Genomic DNA, 19,056 nt, shown 5'->3' on the forward strand with positions numbered 1-19,056 from the left:
GTGGAAGAGTGGGCCTGGGCTGACACAGCGGTAGTGGGGGGAGGGGAGGGGAGGAGCAGGCCTGGGCCCAACTTGGGGGGAAGAGCAGGCCTGAGTGGGGGGTAAAGCTGGCCCACTGCAGTGGTGGGGTTTGGGGGAACAGCGGGCCTGGCCCGATGCGGCTATGGCAGGGGGAGGGGAGGGGAGGGGAGGGGCGGGCCTCCTCCCTCAGCCTTGGGTCCAGGCCCATACCTTCTGCACCCCCCCTCCCCCATGTCAGCCTCAAGCGTGTAAAATAATTGGATGTCTGAAAGTCATGTAAGTACTTCTTAGGCACCTCAGAGGTAGGATCCAGGACAAAGTTTGAAATGTAGTTCACAATTCTGGATAGCAAAGCTAGGTCTTATTATTCTGTACATCATAAAGAGAACAAGACTCTCAGAGAATTGTTCTCCAGTACTACTATGACTGTTATCACCAAAAGTATAGCACATGGATGCTACAGATTTTAGAAGAGTGAGTGAGTGTATCTGTAAAAATAGTGCAGAGAATTAGTAATATGTTACAAAGAATGTGTTACAAAGTATACATCAAGCTTTTAGGTAGAAATACCATTAGCATAACTCTAATTTTCAACTGGTGAAGATGGTTGCTTCAGATACACACCCTCGTACATTACCCTTATAGGTAAACTGTAACTCACTCTCCATAATTTAGCCTTCTATTGCAACTAATGGAATAAAACAGTGAGCATCTCACTTTATTTTTGAACTACTGATATTCCATCCCCTAATGGGAAGCTACCGTACCATACAAGTGAGTGGATCTGAGAATTTACATTATCAGATTGAGTTCTGCCCTTTAGTAAGACTAGCTCTACAATTGAAATTATAAATGCTAAATAAGAATAATATTTGAAGATATGCCTTTCCACAGATTTTTGTACACCAACTTAGAGCGCTTTGGTTTCAGAGCGCTTTGGTTTCAATGAGTCTTTTCTATAAGAGTGTATAGAATTTTCAAATTACTTATGATAGACTGTTAAACTTTGCTTTCAGACCCATTAAAAACTAATACTGTAATGCTTTTTATTCTCACTACTTCTCACTACTTCTGTACAATTTTAATGTTGCTGCACTAGAAATGACTCCAGTTAGACTTTTACAGTCTTATTTTAAAATAGCTGAATGGTAAAAAAAAACAAAGTAAAACAAACTGCTGATACTGGACCCTTACAGTAGGACTCTGTGAAGCTTTGGGTTCTGATTTGATTCGGAGGAGATCCGGCCCAATTCAGTGGCTGAATCTCTGAATCTGAATTGTATCAGGAGACCAGTAAAAAGGTCTGAATTGATTCAAAGTTCTCCAAATTGATTCAGAAAAGATTTGGAGGTTCAGGCAGTCCCCACTCGCCACTGCATGGAACTAGACCCGGTCTCCATGCTGGTAAGTAGGGAGCAGAGGGAGGGGTCTGGAGGGGGGAAGGGACCATGGGGGGATCCCTGCCAGGCCCCATCCCCTGCCTGCTTCTCCAGCGCCCCCTGAGTGCCCTCTGACCCCACCCGCTCTCCCAGCCTCATCAATGGCTGCTCCACATGGCCCCAGTGTTCCAGCTCTTTTTTTTTTTTTTTTTTTTTAAAGTGCCACTCTCATCAGCCGGAGGGGAGGGGGGAAGTGGTCCTGCTGCCCCACGCTGTATGGGGGGCTTTGCCACAATCCCCCATCTGCTCTCCCAGCCCCATCAATGGCTGGCTGCCCTGTCTGGCCCCAGCATCCAGGCACTTAAAAACAAACAAAAGCTCCACATTAACCAGCTGCTGCAGTGGCCGTCGGGACTTCTGGGGGCTCATGGCAGAGCCTCTGACACAGCATGGGGCAGTGAGGTACAGCAGGGATCACCCCCCACCCCTGGCCTGGCAGGAGCTGGTAAGTGTGGGGCCTTTTTTTTTTTTAAGAGCCAAGACACAGGGCCAGATGGGGCAGCCATTCATGGGCTGGGAGAGTGGGCGGGGGATGGGTTCTGTTTGATTCGGAGATTCGGTCGACTCTGCAGTGGCCAAATTTCTGAATCAGATTTGGCCAAATTGATTTGGGACAGTGATTTGAATCACCGAATCGACATGCTATCCTCCAAATTGGCTGAATCCAAATCCAGATTGAATACTAGCTGCTTTTCACAGGCCTACCTTACAGGGAACACAGATAGCTTCCTGGCTAGTTACTCTGCAAAGATACTGATGGTGTTCATTATAAATTAAAGCCCCAACCAAACTTTGCCTTTAATGTAATAGGTGGGGCTGAGAGTTAGGTTTTAATATGTGTATTAATCCTCAGAGGACAAAAGCTTTCAGTTTTGGTGAAACTAACTTACCTTTGTCAGCTGTTCATTTGTATATTAACATAGCTGTAGCAACTCCGTTTGCTGGAGAAACAAGTCCATAATATACATTTCTTCTAAGACGCATTGAAATCAGAAGTAATATTTAAGCACAAAGGCCTTTGGTGGGTAGATACTGTATTTCTTGTATGACTGCTAGTGGTATGGATAGTTAATACTATATTTGATATCATGAAGCTGACTGCAGGAAAAAACAATGAAAATATTTCTGTTCCCCATGCCCTTGTCAGACCAAGTGAGCATTTTCCGATTATGTGAGAACCTCTGATAGCTGCAACGACTGTTCTAGTGGAACTAGATTTTTTTAAATTTCTCTTAAAGGTTCTCATACCTCTCATGTTTCAAGGGGATTCACCCAGCTAGGTTTTTTAAAATTATTATTATATGCTGCATTAAATGTAATGCTTAGATGAAGGGTGTGACCAGAGGTTCTCCTCTCCCTTCCCCCGCCCCCCCCCCCCCCCCCAACCTTTACAGGAAACTTGCTGTGATTGCAGTATTGTTCTCGTATTTCAGGTAATCTCATAAATTGTCCAGACAAGTTCTCACTGAAGATAGAATTGAGCAGTTTCTATATACGGTTGATACAAAGGAAGTCATGAACATCTGAGTTGAACTGTGCAGTTACATTCTCTCCCTATAGTTTCACCCTGGGAAAATAATAAGTTTGGCTCAGTAGGGGCTGTGCTTCCACATGCTGTGTTCCAGGGAGCGAATAGAGTGTTTGACAGTAAGGGGGAGGCAGAGACTGTGGGGAGTGGGAGGGAAGAGACAGAGGTTGTGGGAGTAGGGGTGTAGGTGGCAGGGGAGGCAGGAAGGCTGCAGGGGTAAGAAGTAGGAGGCACAGGGCAAGGGGGCAGAGGGATGAATTTCCCTGCAGGGGGATGAATTCAACCCTCAGATAATTAGATTCTGTACCTAGAAAATTATAACAAGTTTACACATTTTCCATATATAGAATCAAATGATTGGGAGGGTCATCTTAAATTCAGGGTTGTCTTGGATCTGAGTAAATATGGTAACATGAAGAATTTTACCTATCACTCTTGCACTGGTTTACCTTTGATCAAGAAGGAGTACAGGGATCGTAAAGGTTAGTCATGCAGGTAGCCAGCTTCTTTGATCATCACATTTTCAGCATGTGAAATTTTGGTGTGGAGCCTAACCTTAAAAAAAAGTTTATGCTGTATCCACAGGCACTCTTCTGATTTAAGAACATTAGAATACATTTAGAAAATTGAGGAAAGTACAGAATCTTGTGCCTAGCAATTACCATCCCAGATTTTTTGCAGTTGTTAATCCAAGATAGATTAATTCTGTTGGAGATGCAAGAAGCTACCCAAAAAAGACTTTGGCAAAAAAAGGGTGACTGCTGCTACTTATATTAACCAATATTGTCAGGTAAGTAACGGATAACTCCAAACTCCATAATAAACATTGAAAAAGAAGGCACCCTATAATTCCCTACATAAAGAACACCTCCTAGCCAAAATATTACATAACCACAATACACATGTGAGAATTTACAAAATTCAAGGCTTTTGCTGTATCCACTAATACCTGAAGTTAAGACAGAATTGAAATGTTATAAAGCTTGGTGAAAGTTTAAGACCATTTAGCATTATGAGCTCAGTTCAGTTATTCAGGGGGACTGTGCTCAGACTGTTTGCAGAGATTCAGCAGCTTGCAAAAGATGTTTAAGTTCTGCAGTACCAATATCTAGAGCCAAGAAAATGTAACAATTTTTTGTAGCAGTTGGACACTGCCCTAAGTTTACAATTCATGGGCTGGAACCTGTTTTATAAGCAAGTCAATTTGTTATTAAGTTGTAAGTTTAATGACAAGAGTATTTCTATAACTATTTGTTTGGAAATAAACATTAAAATGATGTATGTAATAATTTTCAGAATGCTAACTTTTTCTGATTCCCTCCTCCCCAAGTCTCTTATGAGTTTTATGATGCAAATTATGCCCCGTCTTTTTTTGTTTGGAGGGGTATGGAGGTGGGGGGAGTTAGGGAAAGACAGAGAGAGAATCTTTAGATGGAAGACAGCTGAGAGAGTATTTGTGGGAAAATGTGTGGAGACAAGGACTTGGGGACAGAAAAAATTGAAGCCTTCTCAGGTAATTACCATGTTTATCCATATCCAAGATGACTTTAGATATAAGGTAACCCCCCAATAATTAGATTCTGTATATAGAAAATTATAAACTTGTTATTACTTCCCACGTGTAGAACCTAATTATCGGAGGGTCATCATAAATTTGTCCCCCACCACCACCTCTGCAGTGAGGAAAGCAGTAGCAAGGGAGCAGGGAGCTGCGGGGAAGGTGCCTCCATCGCTTGTCTCCCCATCAGCCTGCCCCTGCCCCACACCACAGGGCCTTTGCCCCGTGACTTGCTCCCCACCGTTCCTGTGCCCTTGCAGTCTCTGTCCCTTCTCAGCGCCGCACTTTAAGCTTCTGCCTCCTTCTTCCTTGTGCCCCCTGTTGTATACTGTCAGGTGTGGCTCTGGCTCCATGCCCTCCTGGGCATGGAACATGCACAAGTTTTAGTCTCTGCCCAGCCATGCAGCAGTGGCAGCTCTGGCCCCAGTGCTGCTGTGAGGCTGGGCATGGGCCAGAACTTGTATCTGCTCCGTGCCTGGGAGGGAACAGAGCCAGAGCTGTGTCTGGTGGTAAGTAGGCGGGGGGGAGGGCTAGAGCCAGAGCTGTGCCTGGTGGTAAGTAGGTAGGGGGGAGGGCTAGAGCCAGAGATGTGCCTGATGGTAAGTAGATGGGGAAGAGGGCAGGCAGCTGCTGCTGCTCTGACTCTAGCCCTGTCCCGTGCACCAGCCCCCCGCACCCACACTCCAACCTTGTACTCGGCTTTCCTCCCCCTGTTGAATATGGAAAAATACCATTTTGTTTCCTGCTCACATTGTCAACAAATATTTAAGCTAGCATTTTTTCTTTCTTCCCGACAAGCTGACATTAGTGACCATTTCAAGGATCAGCTTTATATTCTGGTATGAGAACATGTAAGATGCTATCTTTTTCTGATTGAATTTCCTTTCCCAAGTAACTTGCTTAACCCTTTCTTAGAAATTGTTTGCCGTCACACAGTGAGTCATTTTTCCACACAGGAATACTCATGGGAAATGTTATAATTGCTTCTTTCTTTCCTGTTACTGTTGTTTATACCTGGTTTTAATGTTTAAACTTAGAGCAAATCCTATCCATTCCTGAATACCTCCTGTCTGCCCTGATCACACCAGTTTACACAGGGCTGGTGCTAGAATGCTGTTGAGTCAGTAAGAAATCTCCCATTTTTGTTTGAGGTTTTACGTGAATCAACCCATTCTGTACTGCACATAAAACTAGATGGAAGGGATCTTTGGGGTACTTGAAGGAAAGTATAGGTCACCAGACTTGCATTGTGGCTATGCCGTTATGGATCCCAAAGTCAGTGTTTTGTGGCTATAATGTGGAGACCACCTGTGATCTTTGGGAAATATCCAAGTGGTAGACTTGTATCCCTAACAACTATTTATGTGCCCAAAGCTTGTGACACAGGGAACAACACTTGAAATTCATTTTATTAAAGATATGTATAGCCCTGAGATGAATCTTTCCTTTTCCTTAATTTCCAAATCAGAGTACAGCTATGTAGGCAGCAAAGTCCTGGCTTATATACTAGTTATTTTTCTTTCATCAGTTTTCCTTTCCCTGATTTAATTGATCTCCCATAAAACCAAAAGAGACAATCCTGAAATGTCCTTGTTGAGTTAAGTAGTGACTCCCTTCTGGCTCTTTATCCAAATTGGTTTGGTGAACACAAAAATTCAGTCTAAGCCTCCTCTATCTCACCATTATGCTGCCTCTAAGGTGCTGAGAGAATTCTTAGGGCTCCCAGCAAGGGTATAGAGAATTTAGCTTCCTTCAGGCCAAAGAAATGGAGACCCCTGGGTTCAGTGCATTCAGCTATATGAACTGTCTGCAGGACAAGTGTTTTTCTTTCTTCTGTTTTTTTTTCTCCTTTCCCCTCTTAAATTAAGTCTCTGCCAAACTATGTTCATCTCCCTACTACTATTTATTGCAAAAAGTACTATCTATTACTATTGATTGCAAAAATTAAATGAAAAGTAATAGAAGCCTAAACTAACTCCTATATTAGTTTATATATGGTTTAGGGAAGGCCATGCACAAGCTGTATTTTCTGGTTCAAATTTCAGTGGGAAAAAGCAGGGGTTGTACCCCAGTCAGAGAAAGGGGAGGATCCTGAAAAAGTAGTGGTTGTCAGAAATCCCAGATTATCCCTAAAAATAGTGCCCCAGCTAATGTCCCAGGATATGGCAGAAGGTAGCCACAAAATTTGTTTCAGTGCCACCTGTTTATTTTAAGTTTTAAAGACAAACTTAATATCAAGATGTACTTAACATCTAGAAACCATATTTTAAGACTTAAGAGGAAAAATAATTCAGTGAATGGTAGCAAAATGAATGTTTTCTGAATATCTGATAGTGAAAGTTGCCCAGGTATGTTTTCTTGTACCAGTCATGCTATACTTTCCTTTAAATTCCTGCATGTTTTTTGTGATCTTATCCTGTATCAGTTACTGCTAAAATGACCTGTGTATATCTTGAAGGGTTATTTTGCAGACCGCCTTGGATTGCCTTTGAATATTCCACTCCGCTCTAATGGATGTTTAGGAATGTTATACTTCAAAAGCCAAAGAGCACCAATCATCCACTTGAGGCTAAAATGATGAGAAATGTTAATGCCAGAATTTTTACTCTGCTTAGAGAATGGCAGGAATCCAATCGTTTGTCATGGCAACTGCAGACTTCATACTCACAAAGGGCTGAATCCAAAAAACTGCAGTCATCATCTGTAATTGTACTAAGGGGAGGATGAATATATTGTGAAACTCCTTGGTTTATCACAAGACTGTCTATGCCCTATTTTATTAAAGTCATCTGAAGCTTTTGACATTTTATTTGTTTTGTACATAGGCCGATACTGTGGTAACGTGATGCCTGTACCCAAAGAAATCATCTTGGATACTAATGAAGCAACTATTCACTTCAGGAGTGGGTCCCATGTATCGGGACGGGGTTTTCTGTTGTCCTATGCTAGTACTGATCATCCAGGTATAGTAGAATTCACAAAACAAATTTTCATAAGTTACAGATGAAGATAGTGGAGGCAGCCAAGGGCCTCTAGGGCCTACAGTACTACATTTTATTATTATTACAGAAAAGAAAACACAAGGACAGAGGTGAATATGCTACTAAATAGATTGTAATGTCGAAACCCTAATATTTTGTGTATCTGCTATTACCAAGGAGTTTATCTTCATGAACTGTAACATTTTCTATTGCAGTGTATAGAGGGGGCAATTATAATGGCATTGTACACATGTCTAGTAGTTTTTGAAGTCAGACATGAATGATCTGCAGAAAAAAAAATATGTTCTCCATGCATCCCACTAAATGATGTCTTAACTCAAATATGTACCAGCCTGTCAAATATTTACCACCACACTCTCAACTGGCTTGACCTGTGGTATGATAAGTTAGTGTCATGGAAAACTTAAAAACCTCTGAGACCTTGAGGGCCTCCAGCCTCCATGATGGGGGTGACTGGTTGATGAAAATTAACAGTCTGATATAGTGGTGATCTTGCTGTGCACATTCCTTTTAATAGAGATGCAAAACTGTTTGGGGTGGGGGGGAAGAAAAGTATGAGACAATCATGCTTGCTTTCTGTCGGTAATCAAAAGGTAAACAGTCAGGATGCATATGTGTAAACAGTATCTTGAGAGGCTTTCTTCGTTCTTGTGCTCTTCAGTCAGGATTGCCTCTTCTTTGTACTTTTCACAGATCTCATCACCTGTTTGGAGAGAGCAAACCATTACCCAAAGAATGAGTACAGGTATGGAGGCCTAGTGCTATCCAGTTGGGCTTACCAGGCTATCTTTTGTTTAACTGACTTATTTGTTGTCTGTGGACAAAGTAACTTGTTTGCAGCTCATAACATGCTTAAAATTCTGATATTGATGACAGGAATGTATTCTCCAGTAAAGCAGTTTCCTTTTTCGTGGTAATACTGTAATTATTGGAACAGCAACAAACTGACCTTCCCAAGATGGATATTCTGGAACAAGCAAGGGGATACAGTAACAGAGCTCTTGGTTTTTAGTATAATTGATCAGTGGCATAGTACATTTTAAAAAGAGGCTGACCTTTGTGCTACTGAGTGCCCTTAAACTTCTGCAACATTGGGAGTTGACAACATGATCCATCTTGCAAAACCATACCCAACAGTTATAAATATAATCTGTGATGACTAGTTAAAATAGTTCTTAGGTTAGTTCCTTAGACAACAGCCTTGTAGTAAGTTGTGAAAGTAATGGAGTGTAAGCTAGTTGTTGCTGTGTGCATGGCCAGTGTTGTATTCAGGTTGCTTATCTGCAAAGCTTGTGTAATAGTATTTCTAGAACAAGCAGCATTAAAAAAAAAAAAAAAAAGAACATAAGTGTTTGCTACTGGGACTGTTGGTGTGTGCTGTTACATGAAGTACACTAATGAACCTGAACTTGAGAACAAATTAACCTTTTATAAGCATGCTAATTTATGCCCAGCTAGAACATGCTTCTAAAAATATTTTTTGGTCTGTGGGCATATTTTATGTGCATATCACACTGCAGACCATATTTTAAACAAACTTCTGTTATTTTTTCCTCCAGCAAGTATTGTCCCGCTGGTTGCAAAGACATAGCAGGTGATATTTCGGGGAATGTAGTGGAAGGATACAGAGATGTAAGTATGAAAGATAAAAGAGGAACTTTGGAAAGGTGGAGTGTAAAAGCAATTCCATGGTTTCTTAAAACAACTTAAATATAACACAAAACTTTTAACATTTTGCTGCCTGGTTTGTTTTGCTGCTTTTTTCTCAGCTGTTTTAAAAATCCCAGAGTGGGTATTGGCACCTGTACTGCTTCATATTTCCAGCCAGGCCAGCCAGGTGTTTATGAGCAAGATGCATATAATCATTCAGACAGCTGTGTATGGAATAATAACTTCTGGCTTCTAACAGCTGTGGCTTATTTTTCCTTTTTAAGTATTGCTGAATGGTGTACTAAACTGTTCCTATAAGCTCAACTCTTTACCTTCTAGAACTGTTGTGTACCTTATTTCTCAATTTAGACTGCTGCCTGCAGAGTCCCATATTTGTGTATCAAAGCTCTTTCACATTTCCCCTGTTCATTCCTTCTAGGGGAAAAAGTAATATTTTGCTTTTCTGAAGAAACATTGACTGTAATATCACAACAGTTCTTTTAAGATCCATTATATGTATGTGGCACATTTCCTAACCCTGTGCCATTTGCGACTACTTTCTTGAATCAGTTAACTTGCATCATCATATTGACTTTAGGGGAGTTTGATCTGTTCAGTTCAGTATGATGGAAAGAGTGATTAGATTTAGCTATATATTGTGCCATACCCTGTCCTGCCTTCCAGCTGCCCCAAGTTACTGGAACCTTCTCCCTGTGACATCTTTCTAATCCCTCCATTTTATATCCAGATAAGCCTGAACATAATACATGTTTACTTAGTTTCACTTCTCTTCACAAATGTATCAATGACTGAGTTTTTGAAAAGGCAGTACATGTGTAAGCTACTCAGCAATTGTTCAAGCATTTCTCTATACTGTAAAATTGAAATGACATTGACTGATGAAATGATATGAACAACAACAACAAAGTTGCAGTGAAGCCTATGAAAAAGGTGCCACACCTGGTGATGTGAACTGAAAAGTAGCAGTCAGCATGACCTCACTCATATCTTGCCTGTGCTAGGATTTTGTTCCTAATGGTTGAGGTCTTCAGACGTTAATAACATTGGGAGTTCTTGTGCAAGTGGGTTGCTGGCATGAAGTACAGTACCCATTAATTCTGGTATAACTGACAATCGGTACTTGAATTGTCAGTGGCAGCCAATGTATAATAGAGCTCCCAGTATTGTTAATGATGGACTTGAACTGCTGGATGTCCCTGTTGTAGACACCGTGCAGAGTAAGAAACTAGGAACAAATAATCTACATGTCTAAATTCAGTGAAAAAAAAATCCACACAGTACTTTTGATTGTTCCCCCCGATTATGGCAGTTAAATTAGCTTTTCTTTTTTCCTTCTGTGGGAGGAATAGAGCATTAATTCTTACTGTTCATTCATGTTGTTTCTGTCATAGCAACAGAATGTTGGTATCAAGGGTGTTAAGCAAATTGCAGAGTACAAGTAACCTGCTGTTACTTGTTACACTGAGCACACTTCCTACGTTGGTCCTACAGAGGGAGAAACCAAGGGCACTTTTACACATGCTTTTGGGGTGGGAGATGGCACTTAATTAAGGTGGCTCCAAGAGCCACCCTAATTAAAGCACTGCAGGATCTCATGTATCAACGTCCCCACACTTCAAAATGGTGCGAACTGAAGCTCATTCAACAAGCTTTATTTCAAGAGCCCCTGCTGCCATTTTGAAGCAGGAGGATGCTGATACACAGGACACAAAACCTGGCTGGAATGCAGCAATTACCACTCAATTGAGTCTGCCCTAGTGCACTGTAATTGCAGCGTATCAGAGCAGCCTCCACACTCATGTACAGGCACCCTAAGAGACATGGGCAGACCCCAATTGGGTGCAGTGATGCAGTTGCACTCCCCTTTGATTCCTGCTCCTCCCAAGCTTTAAAACTAGCAGCCTGGGAGGGGCAGCCACATTTCTATTTAGGCAGTGCTGAAAGAGTTGATTGACTTCATAGCTCATTGCCATCACCCTGATTCCTGCTAATCTCTCTCCATTCCACATGTGTTAATAACCCGCTATCCTTTTTATTGTCTTGATGTTCTACTCTTCAACTTGTCCTTTCTTTTACAATTTTTCTGTTAGCCATTCCTGGTAGTCTGTCTTGTATTTCATAGCCCTAAAGGTTATTTTTAGTTCTAACTAAAAACCTTTACTCAAGTGTGGTAATACTAACCCAAGAGTAGAAATGACTGACAGTGAAGTATTGGAGGCACTGGCAAGATGCTCAGGGATGCTAAATTTTGTTTTATAAATCTAAATGGCAACTGTACAGTTAACTATAACATCTTTTTTACTATTTTTCACCTTGTTCGTTATGTTTTTTTAAATGTTATATATCATCTGGCAAATCAGTGCACATTCCAATAGCTGTATTTGTATAGCATATTAGTAAAGCATCTGGTTTCTCTTCAACTGGAGAAAATGTGCTGGGTCATTTGTGATGAAGTGGCTTACCATCTGCACCCCCTTTTCAAAATCCTAGCTGTGCCAATGCAAGGGACTCTCTTAAAATTGTGAAGAAGTTGGCAGCAGAGTAGAGCAGTGTTTCTCAACCCATGGTAGGCATACCCCTGGGTGTACGCGAGACACAGGCATGGGGTACATCGGTGCTGCATTTTGGTCTTTGCCTATTCGGGCCACATGTTCCGTCCGCCACCCCTCCTGCCGTGTCCGGTGCACCGGGGCTTTCACACCCCAGCGTCTGTGTGCCATGGGATAGGGAGGGAGGCCCCATGCAGGCTGCTTTGCCCCGGGCCACGGTGGAAAAAGTGGGACTCAGCTCGTGGTGTTGAAACTAAAAGTGCTACAGTGGGACTTCCAGTTTCACTTTTGCCGCGTCAGTCGGCAGGGGGTATGTAAAGTACCAAAGGTTGAGAACCACTGGAGTAGAGAATTGAAGCTAGGTCTCCTAGGTTGAAGGCTTGCACATTTACCACTGGCCCATCCTTCCCCCTGGGAATATTTCTTTGTTAGATAATCCTGGAGTAACTTCTGTAAAAACAAACTGTTCACCCATTTCTCCTGAAGAATTTAGCTGTTGGGAAGTGTTTAGTTCTAAGCCATCCTTAAAGTTTTTTGCCTTTCCAGGATTTTATGATCTTTAGCTTTCATGTATTTGTGATTAAAAACTATAAGTAACTTGCTAGATTTTGCATTTTGTTTGACCCCAGATTTCTGCATTTCAGACCTCTCTGTTGTGCAAATCAGCCATACATGCAGGAATTATTACAGATGAGCTGGGTGGCCAGATCAGTGTCATTCAGCAGAAGGGAATAAGTCGATATGAAGGAATTCTAGCCAACGGCATTCTTTCACAGGAGTAAGTCTCATGGAGGTTTCCCTCTGAAAGTCAAGCTGGTGACATAATCATCCAGCTGTACCAGAAAAAAACCCAAAAATCTAATGGGACAACACTCCAGCAATTCTTTCCAATGTTGTTCTCCTTTCTGAAAGTGTTGGTGTTCAGCACAGTATTGATAGCTAACATGTAAAAGACGTCCCACAGTGTTGTGGGATTTTTGATACTGTTATTCAATTGACCTTAGTTCTGAGCCAAATGCTGAAGCAGAATGTTTAATGTCTTACATGCTTTAATTACTACAAATTTCAATTTATACCAAGCTGTGCTGTGTTTGATTGTGGGTATTTGGGGGTTTTTTTGGAGGGGTGAGGGGTGATTGCATTTATACAGATGTTATTTTCTATATCCACCTGTACTGGAATAGGATGGAGGAAGAAGAGAACTCTCCTGTCTTTTAACCCAGAAGTACAGTGGTTAGTGTACTAGCCAAGTAAGGACCCAGGTTCTAGGCTTCTCTCACTTAAGATGGTTTAAACTTATGTCTCCCACTTCTCAGCAAATGCTGTACCCACTAGAACATGGCTCAACATTGTCCAGGGCACCCTCCAGCCCTTCTCTTGAAGTGGACATGTTAGGTAACAAGAAGGAGAAGAAATGTGGGGCCAGAAGAGCAAGCCAAGACAGCATGGTTCATTGAGACGGGTCCCTATAAATAGGGACCTATTCAACCTGAGGAAGCAAGCAGCCAATTTTGCAGGAAGATTGTGGAGCCAGCTGCCATTTTTGCAGGCTTATCGTGGTGCTTCCTCCCCCCTCCCCCAGCCTCTGGCCAAGAGGCTCCAGTGGCCCTGACCTGAGCTGCTGTTTGGCCAAGAAGGCTGTCCATCATGCAGCCCCACCCCAATGACTGATGGAAAAGGGTGGGGCCACACAACAGGCAGCCCTCTCAGCCAATCAGCAGCTAGGGGTGGAGTTGGCAACCATCTTGGCAACCCCTGTCATGCTGGCAGCCCTCTTCCTCACCAACCCCCGTCTATCCCCCAGCGGGCTGCGCAGCTAGCCTGCAGCAGCCATGAGGACTGCTGGCTCCCTTTGGGGAACCAGCATTTTATTTTTAGTAAGTGTTTTTTTTCTCTTTCATAGATTTCATAGACACTAGGGCTGGAAGGGACCCTGGAGGATTATCGAGTCCAGCCCCCTGCCCCAGGGGCAGGAAGTCAGCTGGGGTCATAGGATCCCAGCAAGATAAACATCCAAAAGTGTCTCGAAGGCATTCACAGTGGGTGCTTGAACCGTCCCCAGTGGGAGTCTATTCCAGACCTTGGGGGCTCGGACAGTAAAGAAGTTGTTCCTTATGTCCAGCCTGAAATGGTCTCAGAGGAGTTTGTGACCATTTGATCTTGTCATCCCTTGGGGCGCTCTGGTGAACAGACGTTCCCCCAGATACTGGTGGTGACCCTGATAAACTAATAGGTGGCCACCAGATCGCCCCTGAGCCTGCATTTTTCCAGGCTGAAGAGTCCCATGGCTCTCAGCCTTTTGTCATAAGGTCTGTCATCTTGACCTCTGATCATGCACGTGGCTCTCCTCTGGACTCTCTCAAGCTTCTCCGCATCCTTTTTGAATTGTGGGGCCCAAAATTGGATGCAATACTCCAGCTGTGGCCTCACCAAGGCCGAGTACAAGGGGAGAATGACGTCCCGGGATTCACTGTTTTCATGGACGTTGCCCTATTTCATGGACAATGCCCAGTTTTTGCAATTTCCACAAAATTGCAAATTGAGTGACTCCCTACCTATAAGAAAGTGAGCCCCGATTCCTGGTCAGGGGTGGCACCAGCTTCTTCCTGGTGAGGGGGGCTGAGGTGGGCTAGACAGCAAATTGAGAGGGGGCACTGCAATATACATTTTCTAGCCAAACATTTGTAGTTTAACAATACCCACTTTAAATGTGTTTTATCTGTGTTATCCACAAAAGGATGTTATCCACACAGTCTGCCCTTCCTTCCTTACCCAGACAAAGGTGGGACACAGGCCCTGTGGGCTGGGCAAGGAGTGCCACCCATCTGCAGGCAGGAGCAGGGTGAACTCAGCTGCACAGCGTAGGCAGCAGTGGCCCAGAGTGGAGGTGCAGGGGGCTTGGACATGGATGGTACTGGGAGGGGTGGCTACAAGTGGGTTACAGTGAATTTTGGGGTGGCTATAGCCACCCCCCAACCCTCCCTAGTGCTGCCCCTGTTTCTGGTGCCTGCTTTTGTGACTTTTATGCACCTTGCATTTAACATTCATTGGATAACATGTCTAGGGAGCAGTGGGATAGCTTCCACAGACAGCTGGAACTGAGGTCAGAAACCATGGGAGCCCCTTCCCATCTAAGACAGTTATTTCAAAGCAGGAGTAAACTGAGTGTTTTCCAAGAAAAAGGTGATGGGCATAATTTAGTGAGCAACCAGCCTATTTCAACCTTTAAAAGAGGTTTTATAATGCACATTAGTAGATCTGAATAGCTTTTCTGTCCTTGGAATACATGGGCACTGGAATAATATTCCTTGAAACTGTCAGTCCTGTGAAAAATCTCTTTGCCATACAGACAATAGTATTTTTATTAACTTAAAAATCCCTTTTAAATAAAAGCTAACGATATTTTGAATAAAATCTCATTTATACTGGATTTCAGTATTAAATATAAATTTCATTTAGTGACTTGATCTGAAATTGACCTCATCAAATGCTGCTGCTTATGTGCGTTGAGCCCCTAACTATCACATTATTATACAGACATTTAAGTTATGAATTGCTCACTTACTAGCATTCCAGACCTGACCTTGGCCTCTCTGGCTTCATTTTTTAGTATATTTGTTATGCTTCTGTTATCTGTGATTTGCAGTTTCCATGATCTATCTTTGGACTTAGACATAAGTACTATATAATGAAGATACAGTGGCCAGGATTCAGATTTATTGGGCAGTTCTGATATTCAAGTATAAACACGTGGGCTTAACTTTGCTACCAGAGCTGGGTTGTGTGGCTCTCTGAACCTTTTCACATGCAAAAATAGTGTTCTTTGAAAACAGAAAATACAATTTTTCATTAATTGGAAAGGTTAAGATTTTGGTTTAAACTGCATTGTTTACAAAACTTCCCTTGAATCTGACTCTAATTGTTAATGTAAAATTCCTCAGTGGAACAGAATATTTTTGTACAAGTATTTGTAAAGTGGATTCTTCCATGCACCTTTATCACAGTCACGGTCTACTAGAAAGCTGTCTTAAGGTTAATAAGGAAACGGACATCTACATAATAGCACAAATTTCATTTTGTTCTGAAAGTCATGGCAGAAATACTACCAATTGCATCATGAAAAAGATGAGTTATTACGAATTAGCCTTTTAATGACCTACAAAAGATTTTAACCAAAAAACAGTTGATCATGACTAAACCATCTTAATACTTTCTGGAAATTCTACGTCTTTCTCATATCTAGAAGGTGGACAAAGGAACTAGTGCTTTTATTGGTCCTTATCTGGGGCCAGTTTGCCTTTCTCTCCCTAATTTTCTACAGCTTTGTTCTCAAACAGATGAATCTATAGATTGCTACTAGTCTAGAGAACAGAAATGAGGAAACATTGTTCTGCAATTTTATAGCAACCACTAGGGGTTGTCCCATTAGTACAGAAGTTATTTTAAAGCATAACACACCGACTGTGATTTTTCAGATAGGACTACTGATTTGTGGTACATAACTTGAGACATAGTGAAGGGAACGGATTTTCAGGAACTACAAACTGCTCTTTCATTTTAAATTAAACCAATTTTCAGAGGATTTGGTTGAGCAATCAAAATTAGTAGGCACTTTTGAACATGCTGGCTATTTTACAGTTGCTGTGTATGATGTATGTCTTTGTGGAGTTGAGCAAAGTTGGTCTATGTTTTATATTATAATATCTCAGGTTAGAGGAAGTAGGACTGAAAGATAGCTGTGACTTCAAAGTGAAACAGGTGCTTCAATTGATGTTCCTCAGAGTTGGCTATAGCAGAACTATGCTATAATTTTACTATATGCACCTTGTTTTTAGCCTTGATAGAGCACAGTTTTTTTTACTTTATGAGCATACTGTTTGGCCATAGTTATAGAAATGAGAACAAAGTGTGAGTTAGTCACAACAGTTGTTTAACTCACTGGGTGGGATTTGATTTACATTACAATAACTGTCGTGACTTTACTGAGTTTTCTTGATTTACGTTGGTGAAAGTATAAGAAGAAACATTCTCACTTTTAGAACGGTGCCTCATTGTTAGATACAGAACTCTTGTTTATTGCAAGAAAGCATTTTGGAGCTGTATGGTGGGTGGCCTTTAGGAATGTGCACTTCTTTCGTAGTTGTGAGGAGTGGATGAAGAATGGGATTTGCAAGAAATTGCCCATCAGCTATAAAGATTTTGGGTAACAGAATAAGGGAAGAAATGTATGATGAGGATAACTGTCCAGGGGGATGGGCCATAATTTTAAAACACAAGCAGTATGTCCAGACCTGAATTTTGTCAGATGGCAGAAACGAAAGTTTCTTTGACAGAAACAGGCTGCCAGACAAAAGAAATTGGCTATCATTTAAATTAAGGTTTGTTGTATAACAAAAATATTTTATCCCACAATGAATCTATTTTTCCTGTGCTAGTTATAAGGAGCTCCTGAAATGCTCAACAGCTGTATCTTTTCCTCTTTCTTTTCTTACAGTGGCTCACTGTCAGACAAACGATTTTTGTTTACCTCAAATGGTAAGAAAAATTACTTTATTTTAGCTATTCAAGTTTACAGTTGTTTCCTTGTAAAAGATTCTAAAATAACCTAAAAAATATCATACTACATATAATGTAGATACTTTTAGGATAGTAGCTTCCTGCCTGACTGTTGTCATAGTGGATCTAAAGCTTGTGATTGTGGAAAAGAAAAAGCCAGGAATAGGACAAATCCGTGTGGTTGAGAAGCAACAACAATGAAATTGTGATACTACATTTCTGGGGCTGCTAGGGGAAGACAGGGGAGTAATGCTTTTGTTTTCATTGTCCTTAAGATGACAAAACATGAAAGCATTTTTTTTTCAAGGCGTGCTTAAATGTATTTTGTCTTCATGGCTTCAACAAGAGAAAGTATGTGTATAAGTAAATAAAAATAGTTCATATCACACTATTATAGAAAACAGGAGCTTTTTTATGACCTTCCCTAATATAAAATAGTATTTAATTCTGCTTTTATATTTATATAGGACTTTCTTTTAAGGATTTTTTTGCTTTACTTTGTTTTTTGTTTGTTTTACATTTGCATTTGAACATGATGAAAGCAAGGGAAAAATCTTGGTCCACTACTGAATTATATTTTAATCTCTTTAGGTGAAGTCATTATATGTGTATGAAAACTGTAAAACATAATGAGTCTCATGAAATGCTGTGGAATGACTTTTAACTTCATATATTACACTGTTTGCTAGTACTGAAACTATAATACATTGGCTTGTTTTCATGGAAAATATGCATGTGTAGAAATTCTGTTGGCTCCCTAGTAGAGTAATTGCTCACTTGCAGCTATTTATCACTGTGGTATCACCTCTTTTAACTAGTTTCAAGAACCGTCTCCAACCCAGCTAATTTGAATAAATTTTAACTGTTGGTATAAACAATGAAATATTTACAGTACAACGTCTCCCCCTCACACACACAGCATGTTCCTGTTTCCCAAAGATCATTCTTTACAGCGGACAAATACAAACATCAAAACATGATTTCAAAGGAAAAACTGGAAAATGTAGGTCTGATACAAATCAGTATACATTGGAACACAGTGTTATATAGTTTTGGAGAAATGACAAGCCAAATGCAAAAATGGTAAAGACAAATTATAGCAAACAAGCCCAGTGTCAGAGGTGATTGTGTGTGCATGTCTATGTGAGAAGCTAGGGAGGTGACTATAATTATCTGATATTAGATTGCATGCTCTGAATTTACTGGCAAACAGTGACTAGTGAATGGTAGCAGGAGAGACAGAAAGAGTAAAACAGATAGAAAAATAATGTGCGCTGATTATTGTAGGGAGCAGGGGGACAGAATTGGGTGGATTATTGACCTAAAATAAAATATGCTGGGAAAATGTCAGTTGATGCTTCTGTTTCTCTCTGTAATGGAATTCTTAGGCTGCAATAAATCCCTGAGTCTGGAAGATGGATTCCTCTTCCAGACCCATATTACTGCGTCCTCCTCCTGGGAAGAAATCAATGGATCTGGGGAAGTCGTTCACTGGTCTCCTGACAAGGCTTGGTTCCAAGTGCAACGGTTGTCTTGGGCTTCTAATCACAGCAGCCAACAGGAGTGGTTAGAAATAGACCTGGGAGAGAAAAAGAGAATAACAGGTAAGTTGTGTACTTAGTAACATTGGGTGGCTCTTCTGCTGGGGCTATAAATTAAATACATCTGACATGTACATAGTTACTAGAAATGGCCTGATGTCAAAATGTAGCATTTCTATTCATTTGCTTAT

At 41.3% G+C, this 19,056-nt stretch overlaps 1 protein-coding gene across 1 annotated transcript in view; it reads left to right on the plus strand.

Annotated features, from left to right (window-relative positions):
• DCBLD1 (discoidin, CUB and LCCL domain containing 1) overlaps positions 1–19,056 on the plus strand; it is a 59,159-nt gene that overhangs the window by 28,301 nt on the left and 11,802 nt on the right. The window contains exons 3-8 of the mRNA XM_090038490.1: positions 7,372–7,509; positions 8,242–8,293; positions 9,108–9,180; positions 12,413–12,546; positions 17,263–17,303; positions 18,713–18,928. Of these exons, the coding sequence (XP_089894616.1) occupies positions 7,372–7,509; positions 8,242–8,293; positions 9,108–9,180; positions 12,413–12,546; positions 17,263–17,303; positions 18,713–18,928 (654 nt within the window). The remainder of the gene's footprint in view (positions 1–7,371; positions 7,510–8,241; positions 8,294–9,107; positions 9,181–12,412; positions 12,547–17,262; positions 17,304–18,712; positions 18,929–19,056) is intronic.

The sequence above is a fragment of the Crocodylus siamensis genome, chromosome 1 (assembly GCF_052110815.1).
Source record: "Crocodylus siamensis isolate JL-2025a chromosome 1, ASM5211081v1, whole genome shotgun sequence".
NCBI classification, from domain to species: Eukaryota; Metazoa; Chordata; order Crocodylia; family Crocodylidae; genus Crocodylus; species Crocodylus siamensis.